The sequence below is a fragment of the Cuculus canorus genome, chromosome 3 (assembly GCF_017976375.1).
Source record: "Cuculus canorus isolate bCucCan1 chromosome 3, bCucCan1.pri, whole genome shotgun sequence".
NCBI lineage: Eukaryota > Metazoa > Chordata > Aves > Cuculiformes > Cuculidae > Cuculus > Cuculus canorus.
In genome coordinates this window covers 120,830,010-120,850,113 of record NC_071403.1, presented here as the reverse complement: position 1 = coordinate 120,850,113, position 20,104 = coordinate 120,830,010, and the positions used below count along the sequence as shown (strand labels likewise).

The 20,104-nt window shown below is 39.5% G+C and overlaps 1 protein-coding gene across 15 annotated transcripts in view; it reads right to left on the bottom strand.

The window, feature by feature from the left end:
- The window catches only part of SUPT3H (SPT3 homolog, SAGA and STAGA complex component), a 302,304-nt gene that overhangs the window by 167,476 nt on the left and 114,724 nt on the right, over positions 1-20,104 (bottom strand). For all 15 annotated transcript variants that reach the window (XM_054061055.1, XM_054061054.1, XM_054061053.1 and 12 more), the window contains one exon: positions 4,852-4,936. In XM_054061055.1, the coding sequence (XP_053917030.1) occupies positions 4,852-4,936 (85 nt within the window). The remainder of the gene's footprint in view (positions 1-4,851; positions 4,937-20,104) is intronic.

The window sequence follows — 20,104 nt, the reverse complement described above, 5'->3', positions numbered from 1 at the left end:
TGTTCTATGATTCTAAGAAAGTTCTGTCCTTGTTTGTTTCAATCCCATTTTTCCTGCTTCCCTCTCCCATCATCGTCTTTTTCCATGGATGGGCAAGTGAAAGTGAGTTTTCCTTCCTCCTCGCATTTTAAACTGCAATAAACCGGTTAGCAGCTGCAGGAATAATGCTAGGAAGCAAAGAAAGCACACCATGTTGATCCAGAAAACATACAGACCTTTAAAAACATAAAACTCATGCTGATCAGGATTAAATACTTAGCATTTTATATCAGTAAACCTATTCTTATGCTCATCTTGGTATTTTCATCATTCCTTCTCCCAGTTGTGGCAAATGACCAGCCAATCCTTAAATAAAGTTCCTACTATAAAAAGCAATTTACTCCACAGGACGGATTTACTATAGACTTTCTCAGGACTTGACATACTGCTGAATCTCAGCATCTCGCTCCAAGTGTTCTACCTATGAATTACTGCTGCAGTTTAAAGTGATCTACATATTCCAGAACACATTTTTCACTTCCTGAGCTGTGTTCTGTGCTTCAGTTGAGATCAAAGGACTAATTATATTATCCGTGTAAGAGACGATTTATTTCCAATGGATAATTCTGTTTTCCTGTTTGTTCCTATGTGTGTACACAAAGTGCTCATGTATGGATAGGGGTAACACGAGACCCAAATCATGCTCTTAGAATGGAATGTTAATAAGTATTAGGTAGCAGCATAAATCGTATGAAATTAGACTCTCCCATAGGCAGATAAAAGTGATAAAAAAATCCCAACAGATAGCATGTACAACATGATTTTGGGCAACTAAAGTTCCTTTAAGTTGACACCAGCCAAAAAAAGCCATCTGAGTGGGTTTGACTTTGACATCAACTGAAGAGATCAGAGTTCATCATCTAACAGACAGACAGACATCAGCTGACAGGGAGCACACCACAACTCCAATAACGTGAATTCTATCTTTCATGACACTCTCCACCATGACTTATCACACTTAATTAAGAATTCTAGCAGATAAAACTTCTAAAGGACACAGCAGAAAGCAGTTGTGATGGGCTGCGACCTTCCCTCTGAGCAGCCAGTCCTTCACTGAGAGATAAGGCTACTGACCAGCAACGAAGGGGCTTTGGGGCTCCGCTGTTCACAAGCAGATTTTGGTGTGTAATTTTTCATATTCCCTTTCTAGATCCTCTGTGCTACTGCTAAAACGTCTTTCACTCTGTAAAAATAAATCTAATCTTCCCAAATGCCATTTGATATCCTTACGTTTACAAAATGTAAAGGACTGAAGTTCAGATCAATTAATTAATTATTAATTAGTGCTGAACTGAATAACCAGATTCTGTGAAAGCAGGTGTCAGTAAGACCACTACCATATTCAGGATTCCTAGAGAGTGCTGGTAGCTCATCCCGATAATAAATCCCCAGTTATTATCAGAATTATTATTACCATTATTCCTAGCACAAGGGAATTTCAATTTACTTAGTACATCATGATCATATTGTCTATTAGCCTTTGAAGATGACGTCTGAAGCATCAACACGGGGTCCTATTAAGAGAAGATACAATGTGATCTTTAGTTTTTAATATCTGTCTAATAATACTAGGCTTTCCTAAGATCCAGCTTAACACAACAAATTCTGCACAGAGATGGTCAAGAGAGACTTTCCCTTTCTTTAATATTGCATGAAACAATTTCTAGATTCTTTTACATCCCTGTAGGTGCAAGACTTGAGGTATTTTGATGCCAAACCTCTCAACGGTAGTTTAATTACCAAGATAAATTCCTATTCTATTTCTCTTTGTTATAACCATATTAATACACTATTATAAAACCTCGTATTGGATATGATGAAAGAACAAACTAAAAGAGGCCTCATTCCACTTCATATGGTAAGTAATTTAAAAGCTTGCCATGTTTTGTGTATTCCCTACTGAGCCTCTTTTGTAGGCACTCTTTCTTGTAGTAGACATCTACTACTTGTAAATAACCACAGGGAACAATAAAGCCTCAAACGGAACCTCTAGTCTGAGCACACACAAATAAATACAGTTTTAGGGCAACACTAATGCACCTATAAATACATATAGAATAGTTTGTGTTGGAAGGGGCCTTAAAGATCATCGAGTTCACCTAGTTAGGTGAGTCACTAAGCAAATACTCTCAGTCAATAGTGAATATGATTTCAAATTACAACTTCAGTGCATTGTGCTCTTCAAATTCATTTCTGAATACCTCTTCCCTGCAGGTGATGAAAAAGCTTGGAGATATGACACTTTGGGATACGGTTCAGTAGGCATGGTGGCTGGGCTGACAGACTGGATGATCTTGGAGATCTTCTCCAACCTTAATGATTCTATGATTAGTCTCAAAAAATGTACTGAACGTCCTCATTCTAGGGTGGGGGGTTGTGGTTTTATATTGCTCAATGTGTAAATAAAATATTTATTATCATTAAAATATACGCAAATAAAATCCAAACTCATGCTAGCATTCCAAAAAAAATGGATGGAATTTCTCTCTCAACTTGTATGCTTATCTCCTAGATATTCAAACTCCAGCAAGCTGCCAAAAGATCCCTTTATTAGTCAGCTGAGGAAATAAATTCCTCAAGAGACTGACCTCATCTATCTCAGAAACTAATTGTAGGATGATGTGAATCATCCTCTGGAGATGCTCGTTTCCTTCTGCACACTGGTAGAGGCTTTTAGCAGAACTGAACTTAATATAAAGCAGTGTACACATTGTTAAAAACACACACACACGAAAATCAATTATTAAATGCGATGCAGACTTTAAAAAGTCTGCTTTTCAAGAATTTGACTTGTTAGCGCAGTCATCTGCTCTGGCAGCTGGTCCTCATGAAGTATATAGTGGTTCGAAGCACTGATCGTATAAATCTGTCCAAGCCAAGCCCTGATTTAATAGAGTTCAGATCAACTTTGAAATAGGAAGCTGGAACTATAAACCTCTGAGATATCAAAAGTAATCGCACTGGAACCTTATTTTTTAATTCAGAAGCTCAAACCTGGACTTCATCAACAAGTATAAGGTCTTCTTACAAACGTTTACTATGAAAGATATACGCAATGTGCCAGTTTTACTGCAGGCATAAAATTAACGTCTAACAGTTTAGCCTCATACATGTATTATGGATGGCAAAATGGACATGAATTTTGAGAAATCATTAAATAATGAGAACTGTGTAGTCCATTAACATGAGTAATATGAGAAAAATCCAGGTAGTAAGCCATAAATTTACATCTACAGTCAGCTTCAATTAAAAATATAGCTTTTTTTTTCCTAGTACTGGATGCACACCCACATGAACCCCTACATCTAAAGTGAACATTTAATAGAACGTAGAGCTCAACAAGCATGTGCACTTCTAAGATGACAAATGTGCAAAGCCCCCTATCAGAAGTCCGGAGCATGTAAAAAGCTCCCTGATTTAGGATTTCCGGCATCCGAATGTCAGAGGTCAAAGCAATGAGCTATTAAAGATACTTTCACTTCCTCAGAAATAAAGTGCTGTCTTGGGCTCTGAGGGGAAAGGTTAGAAAAGCTGTTTATCTGCCGCTCCGTTCCCATTCTTCCTTTTGTCAGGAAATCATCCATGCTCCTACGCCCCACGCAGGGTTAACCCCGGGTCACGGTCATTCCCCAAGTAAGTGCCCCGCTTTGATTTAAGTGCAAAGACCACAGGGCTGCAGGTTGCATCTGCTCAAAATGTGTGTTTTGACCTAAAGCTCGACTCGGCCTCGGTGGGATGGAAAAGCACAGACTCTTCACCACCTTATCGGTAAAGGAAGAGCAAAGCTGCAGCCATCAGTTTGCATAAATTAAGGGGGTCTTTAACAAAGAGAAAATGTTTTTATGTAGTAGTTCGAGCTAGAATAAGAATTACAACTCTCCGTCCAGAGCAGCATGTTTAAACAGTAGGAAACCTGTGGAGAGAAGGTCGTCCCCTCCCCAGGAGCCACCGGGCATGTTTGGGACAGACCGAGAAGCATAACAAGCAAAGAAATCCCAGCACAAAGATGCCAGGAGAGCGCAGAGACAGGGATACACTGCCAGGCTTTGGAGACAGGAGCAGAGAGAAACTCCCGGAGCTGGAAGGGACCCCAAAGCGTTTGCTGTGATCCAGGAAGCCACCGAACAGTTGCTGGATTAAGTGCAAAGCTGAAGGAAAGCACCTGCCTGCAGGCAAGCAGCAGAGCTTTATTTATATGACAGTTGAAAATACTTTATACATATAATATACTAGTACTGTGTATATATGTATAAATATATATAAAATATAAATATATTATACACACACACATAAATATATGCGGTCTGCCCTACTCTGGATTTTCTCAGTTTACAGACGTTTTTTATTCTACCCAATGTAGTCTTAAGTTTCAAGAACTTCACTTGAAACTTAAAAAACCCTCCCGATTGCTGAAAGGGCTCATTATAGAGAAAGACCTAGGAACTTGCAGCTTAAAGCTCCAGCGGATCCCGGGACTCATCACATGTAAATAGCAGTTATAACGTGTATTAATTGTTGCCATACATTAGTTTCATACAATTTCAAACCATTCTGTGATCAGCTTTATTCCCAAGATTAGGTGGGATCACAGATCTCACACAAACACAGTATAAGCCATAAGCAAAGCGCGCACACTAACTGCAAACCTCACAGTAGCTTCTACAGATCACTGCGGACAGAACGTCCCCCTCACCTTACGTTTTATTTGCTTCTAAAACCAGAACAATCCGTTATTAGTCATTTGATCGTGAAAATTTCATGCTGTTTCAAGGAGGTTTTGAATGAAGATTATTTGGTCAGCTTTTTTCTTACCAGATTTATCAGCTGGGTGTGAACGATGTCTTCCACCAGGACTGCAGTTTCATGGAGTGGCCTGCGAGCATCTCCTAAGGAAAACCTGAAAGAAAGAAATTGAATACAAGGTTATGAAAATGAGTTTAAAAGATACAAAGTAGGTGGTCTCCAGAAAAATAAAAATAAATATTAAGGACAACAAGCTTAATACACCTGTCTGCACAGAAATGGACCACTCAGTGCAGTGCAAAGAGAATAATCCAAAGGAATCTGGTTAAAGGAATAAAAGATCTGCAAGAATGTCTTCTAAAGCACACGGTGAGAAACAGTGCAAAACTGAGGAAACAGAGGAAAATCCAGTTTGTAGGCTCATTTGAAAAAAAAAAAAGAAAGAGTACATAAAGCCATAGCATGTGCACTACTCTAAGTAAATCTGTATTTGTGCCCTCTTGCCTTACAAAATCACCGCAGAATTATTTGAGAATGTGAAATGCTAACAGGTATTTAATCTCAAATCTAAGTGCTAGTAGATAGCTTAACATGGAAAAAAATGCTATGGATTACAGGTAAATATTTTTATACACGAGAGGCTCCTTAAAGTCTATACTGCAAGATTAAATGATGAGAAATCATAGCGTTCATATAATATCACAAACAAAAGGCAAAGCCACTCCAACAGGTGTCATTAGACGGGAAATTGTGACGATGCTTTGGCAAGGCTTTATCTTCTCTAAGAAATACCAGAAGCTGCTCTCTAGACTGGTCCTAACTGCCACTCGGCAGAGCCTGGGATTGCTCCTTTCATCTGCGATGGACCACAGCCACCACCAGCCTACCAAAAGAGATGGAGATGCTAGACCTTCAGTTTGTAGCACCCTCGACCCCCTTCAGAGCCTGAGCCTTTTCCTTACAGCGCTCAAAAGCCCTCTGAAATGATTCATCTGGAACTGGGATGGCAGCTCCAGCTCCAGGCAGAGTACAGGGACACTGAATCTGGAACAGCTCAGAGACCCAGGACGGTCTCTGACACATTTTTGTCACTTGTTGGTAGCTGCACTTTTTCAGAGAAAGAGTTTCAGACACAGTGAAGGTCTTCAAGGGCTCAAAAGGACTGCAGGTTGCAACCAAAGTTGACCCATAACCAGTCCAGCTCAGTGAGTCTGGAGAGCTTAAGCCCTTCCTAAGCCCTGCCTTCATCCAGGCAACTGAACTGCAGGTGAGAGAAAGGGAAAGGGCTCTCCTCTATGCGCTGCCCTTCAGTGTACACAGTACAAAAAGATGCTGTTTGTTTCAGTTGACTACTGCCTGTTCTTTGCTTCTACAAGCTACATTTTCAGCTCAGAGGCACATTGCAGAGATGGGATAGTCAAGGATTCCAGCTATGTATCCTGGTTTATTTCTATATATATTTATATACACACATTAACATCCCCATCACAACCTCCTCTGTGCTATATGGAATTCTGAAACTATTTCTTAATGTATCAACCATTATACCTATCCAAGAAGTATGCTATAAATAAGTAACACTGGTTTTGACTATTTACTTCATCAGTTGTTTAAGTGATACAGGATTAAAGAATATCAAAATTCTTCACTTTCTCTCACCTCCGTACTTGTATGGTGCCCTTTTTTCCATCTTGTGATTAACAGGATCAAGAACTGACCTCAAGAAATTGGCTCAACTGACTTCCCACACTACCTAGGTGTAGCGTAAACCTGGTGGAAAGCTATGGTCCACAGTTGTTCGGACACCTGCACATCACAGCTTTCATGGAACCTAAATCTCTCAGCCAGAAGAACTCCGCTCAGGTCTAGTATTTGGTATTTGCACCCCAGCGTCCTCAAACAGGCACAGCATTTTTGAAACACAGTCATCCATCAACGGAAATCTCATGAAAAAAATGTCATTAAACATTCTAAAGGTTTACTCGTTGCTCTACTTTTGGTGCCTTTGGACCTGAATCTTGGCCACGTTATTTTTAAAAATTAAAGCTGTTAATTCCAAAACGGACTCACTGTGGCCCAACACTGACTCACTGAAAACACCTTACCCTTACACGTGTATTAAAATAAGAAAATGCTATTTTGGTCTGACATCGTTACAGTGAAAGACAAATCGTGATGTGTTCAAATATTTCCTTAGGGTATTTCTAAAAATCCAGTTCTCTCTCCTACTAAACCTGAAGTTTTTTTAAATAAAAAAATTCACTTTAAATGAAGTAGCACAGGTTAAAAATAACGTTACAGTGTCTCATAAAAATAGTGAAATTTCATTTACTAGCAAGATTCAAATCCTCATCAGTGACTGAATATAGAATCATAGAATGGTTTGGGTTGGAAGGGACCTCAAAGCCCACCCAGTCCCACCCCTGCCATGGGCAGGGACACCTCCCATTGGCCCAGGCTGCTCCAGGCACCATCCAACCTGGCCTGGAACCCCTCCAGGGATGGGGCAGCCACAGCTTCCCTGGGCAGCCTGGGCCAGGGCCTCCCCACCCACACAAGAAAAAAAAATCTCCGATTTCTACTCTCCTCTTTCAGTTTAAAACCATTACCCCTGGTCCTACCACTACACTCTCTGATGAAGAGTCCCTCCCCATCGCATTGATGTGCGAGGAGACAGGCAGCAAGTTTTCTTGCTCCAATTTGATGCAAAAGAAAATGTCAAATTTGATGCTGAAACACGAAGATGACAGATGCAAAATCAGCTGCACTTCTTGATTCCAGGGAAAATCAAGTTCCAGATGCACCGACTTTCTTCCTCCCTCCTTGTACTCCTTCTACCTCCAAAAGCTATTTCTATCTCAGTTTGCCTCTCTCTTTTCCCACGTAAGTTGTGCCAGCTTCTCTCCCACACACAGAAAACGAGATACTGGCATGGTGGTTTCAGCAAAAAGTAAAAACCACCACGCCTACCCACAGCCGCTTCCTTTCTCTTTGCAACGGATACAGGATTTTTTCTGCAGGAGAAAAAAAAAAATTAGAATAATTTGGGTTGGAAGGGACATTAAGATCACCTCATTCCACCGCCACTGCCATGGGCAGGGACCCCTCCCACTGGAGCAGGGTGCCTATCACAGGGAAAAAGCTTTGATACTTGTTAATTGTACTTGGATAGCGTTTGTTATGTTTCTTGACACCCCCTCTGGATTTTAAGAATACTACAGGAAAATCCTTAAGATACTAAACACAAACTTTTTTACCCCTTCCTGCTATATTATTATATTATTAAAGTAATAATTACAAATAAACAAGCAGTTAAAGTCTTCCATTTTCTTCTTCACTTTTTTTTGCCACTGCACTTCTCCACGACAGAATAAACACTTAACTAAAAGTCCAAGAGCTTAGATTTTTGCCAAGTTGCAGCATATGAGGTACGTTAGGAACCAAAAGAAAACTCTAAAAACAAGAGGAACCCCAAATTTGGTGCTGTTGCTTCTGGGAACTGAAGCCGAGCTTGCTGTTTCAATAGAACTTACAAATTTCATTTCACGTGCGCTTTGCTTTTAACAGTTCATTAGAGAGTCTTTTAAAGAACCTTCTATCCCTTACAAGTACAAATAAGTCTTCCTACGAAACACATAAAAATTCTGCTGAAAATGCAATAGAAAAGAACTGTTTCCCTGCAGGTAAATGCAGAAGAGAAAATGCATCACAATAGAAGATTAACAGTGCATCAAAACAGTAAAATGACACGGAGGACTGTCCTTCTAATAGAAGCATCTACCCATTAGACACGTCATACAACAATAAAGCCTTCTCAGAAGATCCAATTTCAAAGTTTTGTCTGTTTTACAGAACCATTTTCATAAGGGGGTGATCAGCTTTACACAGATTTTCACAAGAGGATTAAAATAGTAGCACGGAGAAAGAAAAGACTGCTGCAGTTCTTATTGTTTACTTTTAGCTTCTATTTCTGATTTATTTCAGTTCCTGTCACGATGTTTCGACTCATCACAAGGGGTAAATGTCCAGGCCACTAAACGCCGACGTGAAGTATCACAGCATCCTATACGCCACGGTAAGACAGCCACGCGTCGCGCAGGGTCCTACGTTTGTAAAGGACCTCAAAATCTTGGGATGCTACAATAGAACATTTTCTTTGTGGGTTTTTTGGGGTGCTAAATGCCTGTGAAAGGTACTGGGCCAGGCAGAGCACAGGCTTGTTTCAAAAACCCCGACGCAGAGCTTTCCAGGTGGCCGGACCACCAGGAGAGCAGCTGCACCCTCCCATCCTCCCCAGCCCTGCAGAGCTGTCCTGGCCAGAAAGGAACTATAGCCAGGAGGGCTGGAGTGCACGAAGCTGGAATAGTTTCCCTTACTGGGGCTTTTCTTGAGTTCGTACCATAACAAAGCTGCCCCAACTCACGTGGAATTTACCACCTTGAATAAATTTGATGAATCAGCCTAGGCAAAGTATAAAAGCAGTGAGGTAGACTGGGGGGAAATATGACTTCCCCCCCCTTTTCCTAAAAATCCCTAATAACTTCCCCTGTTCTGCATGAGGGATTTGCAGCAGCAGAGGTGGGATGTCGGGATTGAGGGGGGTTATGCATCTGAAAGATCTCACACAGGGCAAGCAGATACTCCTGCCCTCGGCACAGAGGTATTTATTTGCTCCTGGACTGGAACGATGGGGCAGAGGGACACGTGCCTGCAGTGCAGCAACAGGAGAGACCCGAGTGGGTGCCCACTGTGTACCTGGGAGTGCAGCTGGTGGGCAGGATAAGAGGTTTGGGATCCACTGATCAAGGTGGCCACAAATCGGGGCTGGACAGCAGAGAGACCAGAGGGTCTGTGAACCAGCTACTGGAAGGAAGAGGAGGTCCACGCCATGTGCTGTGGGGTCCAGGGCTTGTTCAAGAGCCCTGTTTGCATCCGTATCTCTGTATGACACCACTGAGGCTCTCCAGCATCGAATGACTGAGCTTGAGGCTACCAGATTGGGCAATTCCTAACCGCAGATAAGTTTTAATCAGACTCAGACGAGGCGTGTCTGTGAAGGTGAGTATTTGCACAAGAGAGAAACACACAAAAACATACTGTGGAGATTCAAAAGCAATCAAAGGAGCTTGCAAGGTGTTCAGGGCACCTAGTGACTAGACTTAACTCACACAGACAACTACTTGCTGACACCCGAGCCTGGAGTCTGCATCGACAAACTGATTCCCAGCAACATTTTTAACTAACCAAGGAGAACGTGATCAAGAGAAAACTGTTCACCACATACAGAACCAGTTCATTCACGGTTACGAACCTAAAACCAGGCAAGGATGCTGTACAATCGCAGAGGACAAACCAACTACGAGATATATTTGGATTGCTTAATATCTGGGCTCACATCTCCTCAGTACTGTAAGAATGTACAACGAATTTCTGTCCTGTCAGCTGTTCATCAGGAATGCATTTGGAATATGCAGCATATTAATTCTCAGAGAGGTTTTCATGCTATATGTAAGTGTACTCTTAAATGTCAATTATTAGATACCTGACAGCCAGGTGGTGACAAGGAGAATCAGTTTTGCAGCACTAATTACAAGAACATCCAGAAAAGTTCCAGCAATTCAAACAGCAGAAGGACAAGCACTGCAGGTCACTGAAAATCAATAAAAACTTTGAAAAATGAGTAATACATTACTGTATAACAGTAATACTGTTAAAATAATTAAGCTTGGTGCCATAAGATGCTGACTATGAAGACTAAGATAAAAATACAGAAATCTATTCCATTAGATAACAGAAAATTGGGAAACTACAGGTTTCTTTCTGACGAGCCTGGGAATGACCCTGCCATTGCAAGAGACATCTCAGGAAAAATATGTACCTTTTTTGAAGCCTCAAAGCTAAAGCTAGCATTTCTCTATCCATTTTGTTTACAACGGCTGTTGCTGAACCAATTAGGAAGAAATAGAGGCTGATAGGAAAGAGGTGACTGGTGCCAAACCAGAAAATTAATTAGGCACGCACAGGAAAATAAATGGTGTGGACAGTGGAAGAGGAAAGAAAGAACAAAAACCAGGAGGAAGACATTGCCCAGAGGAAAAGGATGACTGCAATAGTGGAAAGAGGTATTAAAAAAACAAGGTCTCAAAATTGCTTCTATTTTATATTAAGATACATTATATCAGAGAGATGATGTGATAGATTGTTGTTTTGTAGATATTGTTCCTCCCCAATACCATCAGTGCACTTTGTAAAGGAATATTAATGGAAAAACTTAATGGTCCTTCCTTGCTTTTTACCTCAGTTTAATGAAAAAGGGTACAATTTACAGCACTGAGTTGCATGTTCTACCAGCGCTACCTCAAAAAGCACCGGAATTTACATTGCTACTTGTATGGTTTTTTGCTCATCAGGTAACTTCCACCAAAACTGATTTAAAAAGAAAAGGTAATCTTAATTCCAGTCAGAGTTCATAGACAATATATCTCTCTGCTTGGATTAATGAAGCCAAATTTACGTAGGTTTCATATGTCACACTGAACACCATTTTTACCAGGATTCAATGCAAACAGGAGAGAGATAAAAATCTAACTTGTAGCTGTGTTAGCTTTTTCTTTAATGTTTAGAAAAATCATGTTTAATGTTATAATAAAAACGAGCATTCAAAACCTACAGCAATTTTAATACAGAAATTACCAAAATTGGGGTTATGTTCCAATAATTTTTTTTTCAGTCAAGACCTTCAAGGCTAAACTTGGAAGAAAATACTGGTATTATGCAAGAAGCAATTCTTGGAAGTTCAGATTGTCTTGGGCTGTTTGGTACAACCGTCAGCATCCAACAGAGGTTTTAAAAAGCTTGTGTGGCATTGCTAAATAACCTGCCTGCACTTTAGAGCATCAGAGCTCCCTCACTCCGATTGCCGTGCACAGATCACAGCCCCACCGAGCAGATCTCCGTACCAAGGTGTGTTTGGGAGAACGAGACAATGCAGTCCCTTCGTCCGTCAGGAGAAAGGGAGCAAATAAGAACTCATTTCTCTGATTTTCTACTTGTTGGGAGTGTTTACCACCATCCTGACTGAATCTGCTCTCAGCACGGAGGAGAGAAGTCCTGAAAGTGAAGAGGAAACCAGAAATGCCGATTTAAGTGCTATCATAGAATGGTTTAGGTTGGAAGGGACCTCAAAGCAAAATCCTCAGGCAATTCATTTTAGAAATGCTGAATTCTCCCAACTCCATGGGAGGTCACTATGTCTTAATTCAATCAAGTGTTTTGTTTAAGCATGAACCATCTAAACTATGTTCTTAAACAGAGATTTAAATTGTTTTAATAACTTATGGAAACCAAAAAAAAAAAATCTTTTTCTCTCTTTTTTAAAAAGGGACAAATATTGTTAATAGTTCTTTAAATACAATATAATAAATGCAGTAAGAAATTTGTATCTAATCTTTGCCTTAATAAATTCATACTCATACCTGGAAAGTGACTGTGTTGCAGGATGGAAGGTGAAAAAGGGGGGCGGGAAGAGGACCACCAGCTTGTGTAAGGGTGGTACAGGAGATCCTGTCAAAAGCATTGCTAAAGTCAAGCTAAACAACACTCATGGCTCTTCCTCCTTCACACACTGCACCAGTTATTTCAAAGCCTATCGGGCTGCTCACACGCAATTTTCCCTTCATTATGAATCTTTGCTGACAACTCCAAATCACCTTCTCCTTAGCAGGCTCAGAACTGGTTTCTAGGATGATCTGCTCCAGGATCAAGGTGAGGATGACTGGTCTGTCACTCCCCCGGATCCTCCCCCTTGTCCTTTTGGAGACAGAAAAGGCATTTGCTTTCTTCCACTTCTCAGGAGCTTCCCCCATTTGCCTCAACTTTTCTTCATAAGCAATATCATACATGAAATTAAAGCAGAATGTTGCCTATTATGTTACTGGAAGAATAAACACGTAAATCGAACTCCGATTTCAAGGAGGAAGTGGTGTAAGAGTACGCATACTTAAACTTCCACTACAGTCAAGACATGAAAAATGAATTCCTGCATTTAAGATCATAACTTAGAAAAATCATTTGAGTACACCGTTTTAAAAATATTTTTCCTCTCCCCTAGTCTGTTCATTAGGAACCATCAATACCAAAGCATTGATTTTGATGCAAGATATTACACAGGTCTACTCCTAACAAACTACTCATATCTTTTTCCGGTTGAATATGTCCAAATTCCATCAAAACCTAACTTTCTAAGTTTTGCTAAAAGCTCTGCAAAACAATCTTTCATGGTTTTAAAGTAAGTTACTCTTACTTACTCTTCACAAACTGTTGGAAATGCAGTATCCATGAACTGAGAATGAGTGCTATTATGCTAAACAAGTGGCTGCTGGAACATGAGCAGCTGTGTTATACAGGTGCTTAAAATCCTGCTTATTAAAGAAAACAATAGACTTCAATCTGGTTCATTTGGGTTTTTTTCTTATACTATTGTAGATACTTTCTAACCACTGAAAATCAGCGCATTTATCCCAACAGAAAGCTGTGGCAAAAACTCTTTCCAGTACCATTGTATAACAATCGGAATACACCAAATTCTAAAGTTAAATGTCTTAACATAAATTAATTTCACAAATCCTTATGACTGGTAAAGAAAAAGATATAATTTATTCCAGTTGTATAACCTAATGTGTTCCATTTGCTTATTCACAAAGGGGTTTAGTTTTTCAGGAAATAAATGAGACAACTGTCTTTTAGGCTTTGCAGACTGGATTACGATCAGTCTTTGCTGCTCTAGGAAAAGTTCATCTCGACAACATACCCAAACAAACAGAATTAAACAAGGAAGAGAGAAAGGAAATTTTCAGTCTGCTCTCATGAGGACAAGATGAAAAAGTGATGAGGAGAGGAGGAAGTCAAAACACCATTTCATGGTGTATATATACATTGGAAGTGTTAACCAAATGTGGAAATCCCTGGGTATTTTAAATCTGGATGGAAACCACAAGACAATTTAAACTAATCCACAAGATACAAAGTACAAGCGAGGATGAATGCTTTATGCTAATTTTTAAAGAGATAATATTATTCTTTTTTATACACTCCGAACCACCACGACAATTTTTCATTGTTTTACAAATTCAGATCTCCAGGAGCTAAATGATGATCATTATAGCCAATTCTCAAATAATGCTCTTCTTTATCAGACATTAACAATTTTATAACATCAAGTATTTTTACTTCACAACCCTTTTTGAAGTCAATCCCTGGAGAACACAAGTAACTTGTCCACAGTTGATCTGCGGCAGAAAAAGCAAGAGTTACCCTCTCTACCTCCCATTGCTGGGTGGTAACAAGAGCTCTACTGAAACAGTGGGCTTTGCAAATTAGGCTTCAATAATAAACTAGCAAATTAGCTTTAATTTTAATAGTAGAACAAAACAATATGAAAATTCCACCTACGCATGTGGAAAGCCTCTATTTTCATTATTCATGTCACTATCTCGTGTCAGATAGATGTTACAGTATTTGCTGAAATAATGGGGAGAAACAAAGTTGTCAAAAAACATGACCTTTCTCAAAAATATGGAAGTATTTGAGACCAAGAGTTATAAACCTCAGCACTTCTCACCGACATTATAAAACCCAACTATGAAATGAATATTTGCAGCATTCCTAAATTATTTTTTCTTAAGCTATTTATATATATATATATATATATATATATATATATATAAACAAAACTGTTGTAAAAGAGAGATGATCCATTTGACTTTTGGATCATCAGTGGTCCACAGATCACAGTCCGGAAATTTGTAGTTTAAAATACAGTTAACAACTTCGAAGGCAAGAACTGCCGTGCCCCTACAACAAATGAAGCACCAGCACTGCCCAGTTACCAAAATCCAAATCCACGCCGAGCTGTTACAGTTGTCACTCCGTGTCATCGCTGACTTGGTCAGTGAAAAACAAATTACTTCGTCAGTAGACATAGACGAAACATATCCACTAAGAAGAAAAGATGCACAACACTTGAAATACAGAATAAGTCTTCTGAAGAGTTGGTTTTAATTTAACATCAGAATGCACTGAACACACTGATATTCTCACTTTTTTCTAAAAGCTCAGCTCTGCCGTAAGATACATCCATTTCATTGCAAAAGGCAATGCTTTAACAACATATTTCAGTTCAGAAATCAAACTACGCAACCTTCTAGAAAGAAATTGGAAGTTCAGTGATAAAATCTTTTCTGGAAAGCCACTGCAATTTCATATCAATGGTGCACTCTTTTTCCTGCTTTCAAATGGATTACTTAAATGTTTTAAAATGTTATAACCCACAATAATCTGTTCCAGGCACCAGTGAAAAGGAAGAAAAAAATTACAGAAGTCAAGATGTCGCCTGGAAGCACTTTATGGCAAACATTATAAAGATAACACAGAGCAGAGAAGCTCTGGTTCAATCCATTATAAATACCCCATTCTTCCTAAAATCACAAAAACGTATTTATAGTAAAGAACTCTTAGAGGCTTTTTCCTCAGAAGACTTCATTTAAGTACAATTTGACAAAATTTTTGGAACAAGAAAAGAGTTTTGTAAAATACTGATGTTTTACAGTCACCCTAGTCTTGATCTTGCTACAAAAACAAAAGCAAGGACTTTGGAAGATGACCACAGCCGCGTCTACTAATTATGCTTTAGTTTCTCCCTTTGTCCAAAACGTGCTCTTCTAGCCAATATCGTGAGCATAGACGCTGTTATTTATACATATAATTAATGCCTCACTATAAACTCAAGTAAATTTTCTCATTTTATTACTGACAACATTGTTTAAGGAAGTCTGTGGGGCTTAAACACCAATCAGACTCCAAAACTCCAAGGGTGAAAATACTGGCAGAGGATATTCCTGTACACACAATCTGTAGATCAAACCTCTTCTCCCACACGTCCAAATGACAACACAAGTATTTGCCCTCTCTCATTTTCCCCTCAGGTCCCTCCTAAGACACAGGGATGGGGGGAGCACCCAGAAGCGGTGGCTACGCTGAACCAATTGTGCACTGAAATGATTAAAGAATCCCTTTGAGTGCAGAGATGATCACAACAGGAAACAGCTTTTTTACATTTCTCAAAATATTTTTTTTTCCCCTTTTCCAACGAAAAGCAGGAAAAAGAAGATATGAATATCTGGACTTGAGAAAGTTTCTCTGGTAAGTGAATTTGAGATTATATAAGAACACTTAGAAAACTTCTTTTGACAATTTAATTTTCAAAAATATGAAAAATATTTCATTTCCCAGGTAAAGAAGCAAATTCACAAGTACCAAATTTAATAATAACACTAAAAAGAAGGGTGTGAAGTTATAATGCATTACATATAAGCTATAAGACAAGAATAAAAGGCAAAAAGGGGGGCCAAGTATCGCTCTTACGGGGCTCAACAGAACATCACATGAAAGAAATGCATAGTTAATTATTTCAGTTTATTGATGGTAGTTTGAAGGCAGTCAGTGTAAATGACAAGCTGGCATCCGTTCCAATTCACCTCTAAAAAATTTACTGTATTTTGTGACCTTTCTCAATAAAAAAAACCAGATAAACATGAAGCGTCCTCGTTCAGGTGAAATGTGCCCGAGTGCCACTTATTGGCAAGCATTTTGATTTGAATAAACGACAATTTGGAGAGAATTTACTACAAGATGTTAGTTGGATTGAATTAATATCTTAATATGAAACTATAACTTCAACTTACTAATGTCAGACTGGTGAAGTAGGGGCAAAGCCTGTAATGGCATACAAGCATTTAGAAAGGCATTCTTTTTAAACACAATCCACCCAGGATCATACCCAGTACATGAGTTAAAAAAAATAAATAAATCATTATCATGGATATTGTACTTTGCTTTCTTATATGTTTCTGCAGAACCTAATGTGAAATGTTATCAGGAAATATCCTAATTCCATTCTTCATCAAAACAGATAATCTAGACAAATTAAACAAGCATACCAGAGAGTCCAAAAGTTATTCCAGTGAACACTCCCAATTATTTATAGCACATTTCTACAAATGCAGAAGGAAAAATTGTTGAAGAAATTAGGTCCGTGTGCAGCATCCTAACCGACACCGATAGGTGCCCAGCGGCAGAACCATACTTCCAAAATAAGAATTAATCTCTATACAGACCAAAGTCAGGGATTGCGGTGCTTGAGGGACCGGTATTCAGCATCCCATCTTTCCCTTTCTCTTAGGAGCCAAGGAAGCAACGGTTGGAGTCAGGGAAAGAGCGAATTCTCCTAAGAAAAGCTGCGGTTTCACTGAAATACACAACAGAGGCAAAAGCAAATGTAGGCTTTGGTATCAGAATGATCTGTTACAGGAAAATAAGTAATGTCTCCCTTCATGCTGCAGTTATTGAACACTTCTCATTTCCTTCCTTTCAGTTTTGAAGCCGGAGAGGGGAGCGAGAGCTGTGCCGTACCGCACCCCGGGCAGCCACAAAACACCCAGGTATCCTCTTTTTTTTTTTTTCCCAAACCATCCCGACTGTGCTTCTCTATGCAGCCACAGTCATCGCTTCTTAGAGCTCCAGCTTGGCATCCCTCGACACGCCAGCGATGCTGCTCGTGGCTGGGATTTGTGTGGTCTACGGTAAGCTCCGCTTCCTTGAAAATGTGTGGCATCATACAGAGTTTATTTAGAACCTAAGTCTCTCGGGCACGCTATGTAAGTTTATTGTTTATCATTTGCCGGGGAAGTCTTCTGAGGTCAAGGTAAAAAGCAGGAGGTGATATTTGATATAAATGTTCCAAAGCACGTTATGTGGTTGCATGGTTGCAGTGGCCCCCGGAGCACTTTGCTGGTGGTCCGTGGAGATCTGGCTGGTGGACCGTGCTGGCTTTCCCCGTTTCCAGCAGCTATATCATATTTAATGTATTTTTAGCTTCACTTAATGTTTTCCTAATATTCCTTTTCCATGTAAGCAATTAGTGTGGTTACCAGGGATGGCAACAGAAGTGATATTCAGCAGTCAGTGGGAGAAGAGGTGGTCTATACAGACGGGAACGGGAGAGGATCCACAAGACAATCTCCTCACTAAGAGGTGGGGGAAGCCCACCCAAGAGACAGTCTTAACATCTCTATTTCCCCATTCACTTAAACGAAAGGTTTTCCCCCTCCCAAGAAGATTCTGACACATTCTCTATTACCCCTGAAGACGAACAAATAAACAAGTTGCGGGTTTTGGCCCTTTGCTATAAAGTAAAAGCAGGAAGAAAACAAACCCGTGAAGTCACGTTCACTTTCCCTATGACGCTATCAAAAGAAGGCAGACAAGCTACAAATGGGATTAAAAAGGTATGTGAAATCACAAATTGATTTTTGCAGGTTAATATATTAATTCAAAATCTTAGTTTTATAAAGCAACTGAAGATGATCGGGTGGAGTCTGCAGAGTTAATTCACCAATGTAAAAAGCAGAAAAAAAAGTCTTGGCCATGACCCACTAGAATTATAATATTTTAACATTTATTTTTGAAAAACATGAGAACTTTCTCAGATTCAAATCAATCTCCCAGGCAGCCTCCACTGCCTTCACTCATATTTACTTACTTTCATCTTGACTTTGACTAATCAAAAGAGACCCATCAATTGGATACAAATCAATTGGAGACAACTTAAAAAAAATATTATATGGAAAAAATATAAAATGAGGAACATTTGCCGAACAAAGAAAGTCTCTTTTTATAATTTTCTCATTTTCATTCTTATTTAATTATCCATGAAACTGCACTGACTGCAATTTGCTTGTGAAGGTACAGCTGAGAGAAGTCAGTTCCTACCCATGCGAGCATGTATTGAATTACCCTTAAGAAAAATACACTAAATATTACAGAGGTTAAAATATTCAGCTTCTGAATTCTGCCACCCACTCCAACAACGATGCTTATGTACGAGTCGGTCTTATTTAGGAAGACGGTCCCGGGAGACAGCGATTCTATGTGGTAGAGGGAGTCCTTGCGGCTCCGGCGGCTCCCTCCTCCTCCTCCAGGTGAGAGGGGGATTGCTTTACAATTCTCAAGAGCTTTTGCCCGACCAGAAAACACCAAATCCCTTCTTGGCTTTAGATGTCAGTAAGATTTCAGTAGAGCAGTCTCGCCGAATCACTTCCCGAGACTTTGCAACTGAGGGCCTTCCTAAACCTCAGTTTAAGAAGGATTTAAGGAGACTAAATTTGCTCATCAAGGGCTGACAGAGTAAAACACAAAATTGCACAAAGCTGGATAGAAAAATCACTTCCATGTATGAGGGTTTTCCTCCTTTTTTTTTTTTCCCCCTAGAAGCCTAATCATCATCAACATCAGTTGCTGTTCTTCCATCACTTTGATGGGGAGCAGCAGGTAACGCTCAAAAATTAAGCAACAAAATATTTAGAATGTGGGGTGGGGTTTTTTTGTTTGGGTTTTTTTTTTTTTTTAAGATAACTAAAAAAAAAAATAACCCCACAGACTGTATATCCCAACAGTTAAAGAAAAGTAGTACAGAAAAATACATCTTCAGGACTCCATGAACAATTTTTCCCTTTTCCCCCCTCTCTTTTTCCACAAAAGCGTTACCTACAAAGGCAGGTATCGCGATAACACTGGTGTTGAAACCCCAGTCCAACAAGACAGAGGGAAACACAAGCTGCAGGGCAAGCTGTTTCCAGTGACACACTGTGCAATCCTGAGCCCGCTTTGTGCGTTCAGGAAATTCTCATGAGTTTTCTTAATGAGAAAAAAAAAAAAAAAGAATCAAAAGAATCACTAAAAAAAGATTTGCTCTAAATATCTCGCTAGCCATGACAAAGTACCTTATAAAATATAAATATTCATCAACAGTCTAGCCTCTGGAATTATAACACTGACACTTTCTATTAAAAGGTGCTTAGTCACAGTTCACTAAATATTTACAACGAATCATTTATTCTCTAATTTCATTGACTTTACTGTCGTTAGCAAAAGTCAAGAAAACTTCCTGCATGTGTGTGAATGGCTTGTGTATATAAACCGCAGCTCGCAAAGTCAGTTTTATGGAGGCAGAAAGATTTTCACATTATACAGATAGGTCCTCTTCTTCCGTAGGAAACTATTTGCTTAAGCTTCAATTGGATGTGAGCGTTCAAAGGAATCGGAATCAGAAGGTGCAAGAGTAAATTGAGATCATGCCTTACAGGATAAAAAGAGAAAATTAATAAGAAATACAGTTTCCCACATTCCCAAAGTCCTCATTTCTATCAGTAAGTTTTACAGACAAATCGCAGCATCCGTTCTGCATCTTTCTCTCTTAACCCAGCCA